This window comes from Lampris incognitus, chromosome 8 (assembly GCF_029633865.1).
Source record: "Lampris incognitus isolate fLamInc1 chromosome 8, fLamInc1.hap2, whole genome shotgun sequence".
NCBI classification, from domain to species: domain Eukaryota; kingdom Metazoa; phylum Chordata; class Actinopteri; order Lampriformes; family Lampridae; genus Lampris; species Lampris incognitus.
Window position 1 is genome coordinate 37,305,614 of NC_079218.1, and position 14,543 is coordinate 37,320,156.

General features: G+C 44.8%; 1 protein-coding gene across 2 annotated transcripts in view; it reads right to left on the minus strand.

Annotated features, from left to right (window-relative positions):
- The window catches only part of LOC130116570 (prolyl 4-hydroxylase subunit alpha-2-like), a 72,278-nt gene that overhangs the window by 41,152 nt on the left and 16,583 nt on the right, over nt 1-14,543 (minus strand). For both annotated transcript variants that reach the window (XM_056284511.1, XM_056284510.1), the window contains exons 3-4: nt 10,709-10,805; nt 176-327 (exon numbers count right to left, since the gene is read on the minus strand). In XM_056284511.1, coding sequence (XP_056140486.1) covers nt 176-327; nt 10,709-10,805 — 249 coding nt within the window. The remainder of the gene's footprint in view (nt 1-175; nt 328-10,708; nt 10,806-14,543) is intronic.

The window sequence follows — 14,543 nt, forward strand, 5'->3', positions numbered from 1 at the left end:
ATTGACTGAGACAAAATAGTGGTTATGCAAAGTCAACATGAGGGTAGATGGACTTTTTTCCCCCTCCCCAAAGTTAAAAACGACCGAAGGTGGGAATGCCAGCCAGCGCAAGTGTTATTAAAGGATAGCAACACAGGTGCAAAAACGGTACCACAGTGACAAGTCTACTCCCTACCGTCAGCGGGGTCCTGAAGCACCAGGCTCTCCAGTTCGACCCATTCTGTGTTGAGTCTCTTCATCAACTTGTAAGCATTGACGGGGTGGGCCAAGTAGCCTTCAGGGTCAGAGGTCGACACTGTGGTCAGGACGTCCAATTTGTTGGCCCAGCTAAAAGAAAAGAAGACAAGACAAGGGCTTGTTACCACTGTTAACACCAAGAATATACAGATGTCTGCCTTTTTAATCTTAAAAGTCCCAATTTTTATGGCATTTTAGCTCCAAATAAGTATTTTATTCTCTCAGATGTAAAAAGTTTCAAAGGATGATCTAGTGGCTAGCTGGGTTATAGACGCTTGAGTTTTGTGATAAATATACAAACTGGAAAGTGGCTACAGTGGCTGTGACTTGTGATGCATGTGGAGGGAGCTGCAGGCGATTACAGACTAAATCTAATCCCACTGTGGCTATCGACACCTCTGCCTCTCTCCTGGATGATCTTAACAACTTTTATGCCTGCTGTGAAGCTCACAATTTGGACCCGATGACAGTAGCACAATGCCCACCTGACGAAGTCGATCTACAGATGACAGAGGCTGATGTGAGTAAAACTTTTAAAAGGGTTAAGGCTCATGAAGCTGTTGGCCAAGACGGCATCCCTTCCTGTGTCCTCAGGGCATGTTACACTCAGCTATCTCAGGTTTTTTACTGACATTTTTAACCGTTCCCTGTCATTGTGTGTGGTTCCACTGTGTTTTAAGAAAACCAGGATTGTGCCTATACCTAAGAAAACGCCTGTCTCTTGCCTTAATGATTATCGACCTGTTGCTTTGACGTCTGTTATTATGAAGTGCCTGGAATGATTGGTTATATCATTTATGAAATGTAATATTCCTGCTACCCTTGACCCATTACAGTCAAGATTCAAAAAAAGGACTGGTTGTTAAAATCCCTAGTGTTTGCACTGCAACAGATTCAGTGGAGATCAAACTGGAGATGTCTGCCAAGGTGACATTGCCACCACCAGGACACATCATCAGTTGTGTACCTCAGCATCACAGGGTGTTTCGGCCTTTTATCACAAGACACCCTCCGCTGAGGCAGGCCCACCACAGGTTGATCGGTCCTGGGTGTGTGACCTGTGGTTAGCTGTTCACCCTGGCAGCCCAGACGGCGTCACTCCTTTTGAGCCAGATCCAGTGGCCAGTCCTCTCAGCAGTGTTGGCTAGCTCTTTGATCACTCTCCTGTGGGCCTGCCCCCTGACTCCTAGTTCCCTCAGGAGTTTTGCTGTGGAGCTGGCAACAAAGCCCCTACAACCCACCTCCACAGGGCGCACCTTCACCTTCCAGCCTCTGTCCTCTGCTTCGGCTGCTAGGTTGGCGTACCGCAGCTTCTTACGCTCGTACGCTTCATCGACTGCATCCTCCCAGGGGACTGTGAGCTCAATGATGTAAGCGAGCTGGTTAGCGTTGGACCAGAGGACAAGGTCTGGTCGCAAGGTGGTTGTTGCGATCTCTGTCGGGAAGATGAGCTTCTGGCCTAAGTCCACTCGCATTTCCCAATCCCTGGCTGAGTTTAGTGAGCCTAAGTTGGGAAGTGAAGGGTTGGCCTTCAGTTTATCCCCCTCTCGAATGAAAGCTGGGAAACGCCGGGGCCCTTCTTGGTTGTTGAAGGGTTAGGCATTGATGGAAACCCTCTTGCAATCGAGTTCAGCTGCCAAGCACTTGAGCACCTGATTGTGTCGCCAGGTGTATCTGCCTTGGGTAAGGCTGGTCTTGCAGCCAACCAAGATATGCTTGAGGGTTGCTGGGGCTGTACACAGGGAGCAAGATGGATTCCCTCCAAACCAGAGATTTAGATTTATGGGAGAGGGCAGGACATCATATGTGGCCTTGATGATGAAACTCAGCCTGTTTGATTCCATGCTCCAGAGCTCACTCCATGTGAGTTTCCTCTTTTCAACACCCTCCCACCTCATCCAGCGACCCTGTTTGGCTTGTGCTACAGCTTTAGCACATCTGGCTGCTTCTTCCTGTCGGCGGACCTCCTCAACCACCATAGTTCGCCGTTTGGTAGTAGTCGCCTTTTGCCAGGTAGGTGTTTTTATTCCCAGGCCAAGGCCGCCTCTGCCTTGTTGAACATGGCCTACTACGTCTCGGTGGCGGAGGGCAGATTTCGCCTCCAGTACAGCTGCAGCCGGGGTCCATTTCTTCCCTGTTGCTAGGGTTGGAGCAACTCCTCTCACTATTGGGTCTCGGGATTCTGTGAGGGACATGTCCAGCCTCACTTTGGCACATTTGAATTCCTCAACCAGGCTGGAAATTGGCAGTGCGAGGGCTCCATTGCCGTAGAGTCCAACACTGCTGAGGCACCTTGGCAGTCCAAGCCACTTCCTCACCTGAGAGTTCACTAGCCTCTCCAAGCGACTGGCATGAGATAGTGAGACTTCGTGCATAGTTATTGGCCACATGAGTCGGGGTAGCAGCCCAAACTGAAAGCACCAAAGCTTCAACTTCCCGGGCAGTGCAGTGTTGTTGATTTGCCTGAGGCCACTGATTGTATCCTGGCGAAGTTGCTCCAGTTGCTGGGTATCTTTGAGGTCTGCATTGTACCACCGTCCGAGGCTCTTGATGGGCTTCTCCCGGACCGTGGGGATTGGTTGATCACTAATGCAGAACCGTTCATCTACTAGTTGGCCTTTGACAATGGAGATGCTGCGAGATTTGCTTGGTTTAAACTCCATTCGTGCCCACTTGATGTTCTCCTGGAGTTTCTGCAGCAGGCGCCTGGTGCATGGTTTTGTTGTTGCTATGGTGGTCAAGTCATCCATGTACGCCCGGATTGGTGGAAGACGCAGGCCATTCCTGGACCTTTCGCCTCCCACCACCCATCGAGATGCACGGATGACGAGCTCCATTGCCATGATGAATGCCAGGAGGGGAATAGTGCAGCCCGCCATAATGCCTATTTCCAGATGTTGCCAAGTGGTGGTGGTGTTCTGTGTTGTGACACAGAACTGGAGATCCTGAAAATAGGTCTTGACCAACTCTGTGATATTTTTGGGGACATGGAAACAAATCAAACGCCGTCCACAGGATCTTGTGAGGAACTGATCCAAAAGCGTTGGCAAGGTCTAAGAAAACCACGTGCAGGTCTCTCCGTTCTTTCTTGGCAGCTTGTATCTGGTGCCAGATGATATTAGCATGCTCCAGACATCCTGAGAAGCCATGGATCCCGGCTTTCTGCACTGATGTATCAACAAAGTTGTTTCTTTGCAGGAATGTGGAGAGCCTTTGGGCAATCACACTAAAAAAATATCTTTCCCTCTACATTAAGAAGGCTGATCTGGTGAAACTGGCTGATGCAGGAAGAGTTCTTTTCCTTGGGGATCAGAATGCCTCCTGCTCTTCGCCATGCCCTGGGTATGACTCTTTTCTGCCATGCCACTTTCATCAGCTTCCAGAGGTATTTCAGGACTCCAGGAGTGTTCTTATAGGGTCTATACTGGATACCATTGGGCCCAGGAGCTGACATCGATCTTGCCTGCTTTACCGTCCTCTCCACCTCGCTCCATGTGGGGGGTCTTGTGTCCATATGGTGGTCAGGTGGGTGAATTGGTGGCATGTCATCCGGGATGGTGACTGGCTCATGTCTCCGGACATCAGAGTAGGTCTTCTTTAGGTGCTCTTCCAGATCTCGTATGGGGACTCTAAGGCTCCCATTTTTCTTGCTGTCAAAAAGGCTCTTGACAAAGCTGTAAGGGTTGCTGTAGAAACGAGTCCTAGCCCGTTCTTTCCTCTTATGCTGTCGTCTGAGGTGTTCTGCTCTTCGCAGCTTTGTCAAATGCTGCTTTATTTCAGCCTGCAGTGCGTCAAGCCCAACCCTCTCTCCCTCTGTGGCCTTCCTCCACTGCTTCCTCAGTTGTCTTCTCTCCTTCACCAACCTGTCAATTTCCCGCTGTCTCCTGGATTTGGGCTGAGTTGAAGGGTCTTTCTGCCTACTGGGTATCTTCTCCTTCACTCCAAATCTCTCTACGCCATAGCTGTAAATGATGGCTCCCATGTTCTCCAGTTTTCTTTCAATTGTTCCCTTTTGACCTTCTAGTAAGAGGACAAGGTCAGAGTTGATGGTCTCCCACTCAATCTTCTGGCTGGACTTGGGCCACAGGATTTGAGGTTTTCTTCCTTCCATCTTCCTCTCTGCTGCTGGCTGTGGCTGGCCGGGCTCCAGACCGGAGTCCACTGGAGAGTCTATGCAACATTGAGCTTCGTCTGGGGTGCTGATACCCTGAGGACTGTGGGGGTTCTCCTGCCTCCGGGCTTCACTCGCCTGATTTGGCCTACTTCTTAAGAAGTATTGGTCAATGCGAGGCCCCTTACCGAGCTCACTAAGGCACTTCTTTTTGCCTTGATGGATCTTAAGACCCTTCACTGATGTAACCTTTGACCAGCCACAGATGCAGCTGTGCAGCTTTTGTCCTGCCAGTGCTGATGATCCATCGGTTGCAGTGCTGGTCATCCGACTCGTTGTCAAATCCTTTCCTTGTTCCGTTACCGTGTGATCCACCTGTGAGTCATCTTGCGCCCCCGCTCTCGCAGACTCTGGGGGTATTCTTCTCCTTAAATTTTTCGTAGCAATATTGGGTGGATCCAGGAACGCTAACTAGCGTTGGATCCTGCTAGTATGAGTCCCTAGCCCATACCGGCCCCGTTGGGGTCTATTCCCTCCTGTCAGCAGTCTTTCCAGGCCGTCATCTGGTCTTTCCCTGATTGTCAGCTGCCCTTTCGCAGCGGTCACTGGTTTACTCCAGATATTCAAGATTCAAAAAAAGGACTGGTTGTTAAAATCCCTAGTGTTTGCACTGCAACAGATTCAGTGGAGATCAAACTGGAGATGTCTGCCAAGGTGACATTGCCACCACCAGGACACATCATCAGTTGTGTACCTCAGCATCACAGGGTGTTTCGGCCTTTTATCACAAGACACCCTCCGCTGAGGCAGGCCCACCACAGGTTGATCGGTCCTGGGTGTGTGACCTGTGGTTAGCTGTTCACCCTGGCAGCCCAGACGGCGTCTCTCCTTTTGAGCCAGATCCAGTGGCCAGTCCTCTCAGCAGTGTTGGCTAGCTCTTTGATCACTCTCCTGTGGGCCTGCCCCCTGACTCCTAGTTCCCTCAGGAGTTTTGCTGTGGAGCTGTCAAATAGATCTGTAGATGACACCATCTCATTTGCTCTGCATATTACTGCTTTAGTACAACATGAAAAGAAAAATACCCGTGTCATAATGTTGTTTATTGATTACAGCTCTGCTTTTAATACAACTGTACTATCCAAACTGGCGTTGAAACTCGGAGGTCTTGGTCTGGGCAACTCTATTTGTAACTGGCTATTTGATTTCATGACAGGCCAGCCCCAGACTTAGAAAATAGGTAAAGCATACTCATCTTCATTAGTTCTTAGGACCGGCGTACCTCAGGGCTGCCTTCTCAGTCCCCTACTATATCGCCTTTTTACATAAGACTGTGTTGCCAAATATGACAACAACAGCATCATTAAATTCACAGATGACACCACAGTGATTCGAATAATAAATAACAGTGATGAGAGGGCCTATATGAGGGAAGTGGAAGATTTAACCATATGGTGCCATCAGAATCAGAATCAGAATACTTTATTTATCCCCGAGGGAAAATGGAGTTCTATTACAGACACTCAACCTCTAATAACTAAAAACTAACAAGATACAAGATAAGAAAATAGAAACAGAAACAAACAGAAATAAAAGATAAATAAATAGAAATAAGAACAAAATATATCAACAAGCAATGTTGTGCTATGATAAGAATCTCTCTCTAAATGTCAATAAGACAAATGTAATCATTGTTGACTTTACTAGAAAGATCAGAGAAAATCACATTCTTATTTCCATCAATGGGTCATCTGTTGAAAGTGTGGACAATTTTAGATGTTTTGATTTATATATCACAGACATGGACTCTCAACACCAACTGCATCTTCAAGAAGGTACATTACAGACTGTATTTTCTGAGGCGTCTCAAGAGTTTTGTCATGAGCACCAAAACTCTTATGAACGTTTATGGCAGTACCATCAAGAATGTGTTGACAGGCTGTATCACACTGTGGTTTTGCAACCTGACTGCTCAGGACTGCAGACTGCTTCAAAGGACTGTAAAGACAGCAGCAAAATTCATTGAGATGGAACTACCACAACTTTATAATAATTACACCACTCGCTGCAAAAGGAAAGCCCAAAACATCATTAAGGAAACCAGTCACCCTGCTCATGGTCTGCTCTCACTCTTTTTATCTAAAAAATGCTATCAGAGCATCAAATCACACACCATCCATCTCAGTAATAGTTTCTTTCCATGGTCAGTCAGGTTGCTTAACAGCTGATGCACCATATGCACCTTATATTGTTACATTATCGTGTACTTTCTGATATATAATGTATATATAATGTATCAGTTCATGTGTACATAGTCTATGTAGGTCTGTAGTGTTGTTAGTGTTTTTTTGTGGGATGGTGTGTCCTTGAGTCCTTTGTGTTAAGGCAGAGAGAGCCAGAGCACAAGAATGTCATTGTATTCCAATACACATTTTAATATAGCTGAACTTTCAACATGGTAAAACAGCAAGAACTAGCAGATAAAAAAAACTGGAAGTACTACTAATGTGGGGAGGAGGTAAAATAAATGCATGAAAGAGGACTTGAATAATTATTAACTCAGTATGGTTAAAGCATTACTTATTTAAATGAATGAGCCCAGCATGGATCTCCCACCTTTGTTTCTACCAATCCACCAACCAAGAAGTAGTTGGTGGATTATTAGACTGTCAGTGAGTTTCAAAGACTTGCATAAAACAGGGATAATTACTACTTTTTCAAGGTGATGCCAATGCCAACTCATCTTCAGCCAACAGCCCATCACTTTCCAATGACAAAAATAGAAGAACATGAACCAAGCCTGTGAGCTGTATTCAAACTCATGATATCAGAAGCACACAGAAAAATGTCTTTGTGTGTCCACGACCCAGAGACATCGCAGGGTCCCTCAAGGGTTTTTCATAATAGAAACATGAGGACATATAGGAAACAAAGACGTCACACTACACGTTAAAGCCGACCCATTTTCCGAACCCAGGATCTTCTTGCTGTGAGGCAACCATGCTAACCACTGCACCACCGTGCTGCCAAAATTACAACTAGTGGGAAAAAACTTGAATTGTGCATGAAGACCTTCAATATGAACTAGGGGATACATAGAATAGTCGACTATCAAACCACTAGACAACACTGCATATTTGTAGATTAATGGTTCTAATAATAGTTCACCAGTCCAAGATATGCCCTCAGCTGAGACACATTTTCAGGTGGAGGTGCCTGGAACACAGCTTCTGTCTTGTCTTGAGATATGTGTAAGGCATCCTTGTTGATTACATGTCCACAGTATAAGATTTCCTTTTTGAAAAACTTGCATTTCTGTCAATTAGCTCTAAGCCCACATTCTCGTAACCTGGTGAGCACGTGTTCAAGGTTAGAAAGATGTTCATCGTCATCTTTGCCAGTGACGAGGATGTCATCCAGGAAACACTGAGTCCCTGGTATCCCCTGCAAGACGTGGCCCATTGCCCTTTGCTAGATTGCAGGAGCTGATGCTATCCCAAACACCAATCTGTTGTACTGGTAAAGTCCTCTGTGTGTATTTATGTCAGGTATTTCTTGGATGCATCATCGATTTCCATTTGGAGATAAGCTTGGGCCAAATCGATTTTTGTGAAATATTCCCCCCCTGACAGGGATGCAAAGATGTCCTCAATATGAGGTAGAAGATATTGTACTGTGTGGAGAACTGGGTTAACAGTCACTTTAAAGTCTCCACACAGGCGCACCTTGCTTGGTTTTTCTGGTTTTGAGCTGGACAATTTCATCACTGGAACAATAAGCATGACCTGTTCACTCCAATCCACCTTTGACAGGACCCCAGTCTGCTCCAGATTTTCCAGCTCTGCTTCTACTAAAGGACAGATTGCATATGGCACTGGTCTGGCTTTGTGAAATTTTTGGACATACATTTTCCTCAATCTCAATCTTTGCCTTCATGCCCTGAAGTGTTCCTGTTCCTTTCATGAACACTTCCTCAGAGTCAATGAGTATTTGTGACAGTCTCTCAGGTGTGGCCTTGCTGCCCTCCTTAGCTGAAACAAATACTGCCTTGATGGTGTGCCAATCCAACTGGATTTTCTTGAGCCATTCACGTCCCAGCAACAGTGGTCCCCCATTTTTCAGTACATAAAGGTTCAGCTGCTGTGGTTTGTCTCTGTAGGTCACCGTCACTTTAATTTTACCTTTAGGACACACTCTCTGTCCTGTGTAAATCTTTAGCAGTAGTTTAGTTCGTTTCAGAGGTATTTGTGAAAACAGTCATTTGTAGTCCTGTACAGAGATCACTGTTAAAGCCTAGCCAGTGTCCAACTCCATTTTTAGTCTCACGCCTGCCACTTGTGGAGTGATCCATATATTACTCTTCGATCATCTGTCTCTTTCATGCTGTGAAGTTGCAGACAAGACAATTCACTTTTGTCTGAGTCGTTTTCATCAGAGCTGCTTTCTTTCATTTTGTGTACATTGTTGTAGTTTCCTTTCTGGGGTTTCTTGTTTCTCTGTATTTTGTCCTTTTTCTGCTGTTTACTAGCTTTGCATACTCTTGCAATGTGGCCCTGTTTGCAACAGTTTCTGCATTCTTTGTCTTTAAACCAACAGTCATCAGGGTCATGTGACATGTTCCCACAACGGTAGCATTTCTTCCCTTCATTTCTGTTCAGTGACATTTTATTTGTCGCATATTTTTGTTGTTGAGTTTTTTGTTGTATCTCTGAAGCACCCCATGCTGCTGTTTCCATTGAAATTGCCATGTTCAGAGCTTTCTCAAATGTGAGGTCTTTTTCACACAGGAGCTTCTTCTGTGTGGTTTCACAGTGCAGGCCACACACTAGCCTGTCCCTCAATGTATCCAATAGACCTTCTCCAGATTGGCAATGTTCTGATAATTTGCGCAATTCAGCACAATATTCAGAAATGCTTTAATTTTTGCTCTGATTCCGTTTGTGAACTGTAAATCTTTCAGCAATGACCAGTGGTTTGGGGTTTAAATGCTGTGGAAGACTGTCTACTGTTTGCTTGAATGTTTTGTAAGCTGGCTTTTCAGGGGTTAACAAGCTCCATAGCAGCCCCTATGTTTTTGCCCTTATAACACTGAGTAAGACACTAGCTTTCTTTACATCATTAACACTGTTACCATCACAATATAACTCCGCTCTTTCAATGAATGTTGCCCAGTCTTCAGTGCCATATCAAATGCTGTAATGGTTCCAATTATCGCCGTCTTTGTTACATTAATTTGGTCCTGTTTTTCCTTGTTTCTTTTAGCTAGCTCCTTGTAAGTCACTGCACATGACTCACTTGACTCACGTATCCTTTTGCTACCGCAACGAGGGCACTCTGTCTAGATGTGTGTCGCTCCTTTTTATCTCTCTTTTCCTCCAAGTGTCATTATCGGCTGAAACACAGTGTTTCGATATGATGTAGGTCTATAATTCTCGTCGCCAATTTGTTGTGTATGTGGCCTATTTACACAACTACATTATAAATAAAAACACTGGGGAAGGGAACTAAGTTTTCTGGTTCTTTCCTCGTTGCCATGCAATGTAACATAACAGAACAGAATAATCCATGCCTAATAGCGCATGCAACGTGTTATTACAACAGAAAGTAGTCGTTATTATACTGTAGGTTATACGCTACGGTTATAATGTCAAACTCCTCATTAGTCACCAGCTGCTCTGCTAATCTATGTTTTTCCCCCCACATTAAAAGTAACTTCAAGAAATGTGAATGCTTCTTGTTGGCGACATCGTTTAATTTACATAATGTAGGACAAAAAGGACCAGACGAATATATACTGTATTGAACATTCAATTTAAGATAAGTTAAGGCTTTTAGGCTTTTAAACAGCAGTCATCACCACGACAACCATGGACGAACTCGGCTGAAAGCCACCAGTTAACACGGTCACCAGTTAAACCGAAACACCTGCAAGAAAGAAGTTGCTTTACTGCAGTGAAACAGTATCGCCAGCTCAGACAAGCTGCTGGGGGTTTAGTCCAATCAAATTGCAGCTCATTTGTAAACAGTGTCTCAGAGCCAGTCAAGGACTCTGCTATTTTATCTACCCTCATTTTAGTCCCGCTGCATTAGTTAACCCTTTACTAGTTGTATTTGAGACCTTTTTCACGAGAATTGGTTATTGTTATTTGGTGAAAAAAATATGGTATACCTCCCGGGATTAATCGACCACTCAACTACATTTTGGGAGTAGTTGAAGACTACTAAAATGCAGCAGTCATGAATGTCCTAGCATGAACAAGCAAAGGGTGAGGACCGGGATCCAACTAAGGATGCTATCAGACCCAAACACACAATGCCCGTGGACAGCCAAAGAAAAGGGGCAGTGTGTTTCTAAGAACAAACCTTTTGACAGCACTTAGTTTGGTCTCTTCTGCTTTAATGTACTCCTTCAGGGACTGGACAAGTTCCTTCTCTGTGAAGATCAGGTCTGTCATCTGGCCTGCAGACACAAAAAGAGCAAAAAAGAGAGAGAGAGAGAGAGAGAGAGAGAGATATAAAGAGAGGGAGACAGGAAGAGATAGAGAAAAAAAGAGGGAGAAAATGAGAAAGACAAAAACGAAGAGAGATGGGTCAGAGAGGCAGATGGAGAGAAAGAGAAAATGAGAGAATGAGAGAGGGACAGAGAAAGACAGAGCAAAACAGAGACAGATGATCATTAATTGAAGCATTCTCTATAAAAATAATCTGTGAATCTTTATCTTTTTCTACATCATTTGTATAGTCTCCCCCCCCCACTTTTCCTCCCTGATTGTACTTGGCCAGTTACTCCACTCTTCCGAGCTGTTCCAGTCATTGCTCCACCCCCTCTGTCGATCTGAGGAGGGCTGCAGACTACCACGTCTCCTCCAATACATGTGGAGTCGCCAGCCACTTCTTTTCACCTGACAGTGAGGAGTTTCCCCAGGGGGACGTAGCATGTGAGAGGATCACGCTACCCCCCCCCCCCCCGATTGACCAGAGGAGGCGCTAGTGCAGCGACTAGGACACATACCCACATCCGGCGGACATGACCAATTGTGTCTGTAGGGACGCCCAACCAAGCTGAAGGTAACACGGGGATTTGAACCGACGATCCCCATGTTGGTAGGCAATGGAATAGATCGCTACGCTACCCTGACGCCCCATTATTTGTATATTCTGTATATATTTTCTTGTCTGTTTGCTCTTGTTTTTCTTGTATATTAACTATATTGTACTATTTTTATTCTTTTTTTAACTTTTATTATCCTAGGATGCCTAACAACATCAGGCAAAGGGACTGCCAATGGAAACTAGCCTCTTCGCTAACTCGGATACATTTACATTTGTTATGAATGTTGATTAATGTACATTGTCCCTTCCCAAATAAACGTTTAAAAGAAAATCATTGAGTTCAGTCACACTGCAAACAACATCTTATGTAGCGCTGCAAAGAAGCAAAAACATGTTTTTTGGGGTGGGGGGGTTTAAGAGGAGAAATAGAAATAGCCAAACTCAGTACCATTTTTGCCAAGTACCTGCATGTCAAACCATACTGGTAGTCCAAGCCATGTTGAGTAAATGAAAATGACAAGAGCAATAGTCAAGGTTATGAATCCACCAAGATTGTCTTCTCCTCATTGGGGAGGAGCTTTCATGTTATATGGAGAGGTTGCATTGTAACAAATTCTGAAGCCAAATAACAACTTAAGAGTCAACTGGTGAACATAAATCAAAAATGTTTAGGGTTTTGGGTATTCTAACCTTCTGCATTTGAAATACTTCATATATAAATTCTTAATAAACGTATTATGGCAACAACATTAAACCATACTATGGGCTGTTAGAGTTACGAATCATTTTAGGAATGTGTATCCAAAACAAAACTTTTTTGGATACAGTGATTAAAGAATTTTAGCCAGTATTTTTTTAAATAAATTTATTTCTGATTTTTCCCTTTTTTCTCCCAATTTAGTGGTCAATCGATCCCTATTTTAGTTCAAACACCCACCCTCGTACTGCATGCATTCACCCACTGCATCTCTCCGGCCGGCAGTCTCGAAGGAGACGCCTCGCCACTTTCGTGACAAGGCCCAACCACTGCTTTTTCCGACACACCCAAAGACGCATTCGTGTGATGAACACAAGCCGACTCCGCCCCCCTCCCGGAGACAGCATTGCCAATTATTGCTGCTTCATCGAGTCTGGCCATAGTCGGATCTGACGAGACCGGGGCGCGAACCCCGGTCCCCAGTGGGCAACTGTATCGACACAAAGCCAATGCTTAGACCGCTACACCACCGCGGACCCCGCCAGTATTTTTTTTTAAAACATATAGCATTTTGCAATTGATTTCACCATTTTTAAACAGGTATCCAAAGCTGCATATCATATAAAAACAGAAGCCTTTTTAAGCTGAAGTGCCCGATGGATACCCATTGATGTATTCATAGTTTATACCCAATTAAACCATTTCAGAGCCCTAAGTGGCTAAAGCCTTTCCCAACAGGGAGACACCCTGGACAGATTATCTGTCCATCACAGGGCTCATAAACACTATGATTCACATCTATGAAAAAAAAATAAATCTCCAAGTCACCTAACATGTATGGTGTACCATGTATCTATTCTTTGTGGGAAGAAACAGGAGTAACCCACACGGAGCAGATGCTAACTACACACAGATGGGCTGAATGAAGTCAGTAGCACCCTGTTGCTGTGGGGCCAGAGTGTTAAACACTAAGCCACCGCACCACCAACAGACAGTAATACGGGCTGTTTAAATACCTGTGCACTGTTTACTTACTGCATATCCACCAACTGAGAAAGAAAGCAAGAAAATAAAAGTTTGATATGCGTCATGCAAAAATTAGCAGACCCATAAAAACTATTTCTGCATGAACTGCTTTGATTCACATTTTCATTGGTTAAAAAAAAAACTGTCCCACAAACTCTGGGGTTCAAATTGTATAGTATTACCCAGCACACCACGCTAGGGCTTCCACCTAGGAGCCTTTGAGGAGAGGATGTGGAGGTTACTGCCACTGTAGCGTTCAAAATAAACAGTTCCACAGAAATGGTCAGCGTGATGGGCTCACAGTCAATGCCGAGGCAAAGGGACAATGAAACGGTTTAATTGTTGGTGCGTAGAGCCAACACACCTCACCCGACTGCAAAACGAAATGAATGCATGTTAGTGGTGTTTATTCTATTTACGCAGTTTACTAACAGAACGCAGACTGCTGGCTTGGGCATCAGACTTCCTTCCGAAGCTGTTTGAACAAATAACCGTCTGTCCTACTTATTTACATAAGGGAGACATGCTGCAGAAAAGAAAAACAAATTGATTGCAGCGGACATTTACATTGCGCATTTTTGTTGTTTGTGTTTGCTTACAGTGTAATGTTTCTTGGCTGGACCGCCCAGTGGATCAGCCCTACAAACACACTGAGTGATCATAGTTAAGAGTGACTGACTGAGTGATCAGTTTGCTGGATCAGGTGACCAACGATGTCACTATTAAACATGGAAGTGTGAGTTTCCCTAATTGGAATATCTTGCTGCTTGTGGATACTACTGAAATGCTAAGAACTGGATATTTTGCTGCTCTTTCCACATCTGGTTACGCACTTTTAACAGTCCAGCATAGAGCAGAGTAGGAGAGAAAACAGCATTCGATGTGCCAAGAGACATGAGGGAGAGCGTACAGTTAAAGCAACCCAAATAACAATCCCTCTGACAAAACACCCATGGGCAATTTCACAAAATGATTGTGTGGCTGTGTGATGGCCTGGCGGCCTGTCCAGGGTGTCTCCCCACCTGCCGCCCAATGACTGCTGGGATAGGCTCCAGCATCCCCGTGACCCTGAGAGCAGGATAAGCGGTTCAGATAATGGACTAAAGATGCACAAATAAGACAAAGAGAAACCATGTAATTCTCAAAGCACCCACAAAGGGTGAAATGCACCCCTAACTGTGTTGCCACGCAAATAGCATCACGGTACTCCGGTGCTATTTGCATGTATTTAAATTAGGTAATATGCATACATTTGGTGCAAAATTAGCCCCTTTTAACGCAAATGAGCTTCATTGAAATACACCAGCATTAATAGCCACACACAGTTGTAGTGAATTGTATTAGCGTCTTCAGAGAGGTGGTCGTAACTGACGCCCAGACTTTTCAGTGATCATGGCAGGAGTGATTGTAGCCAGGCGAAGG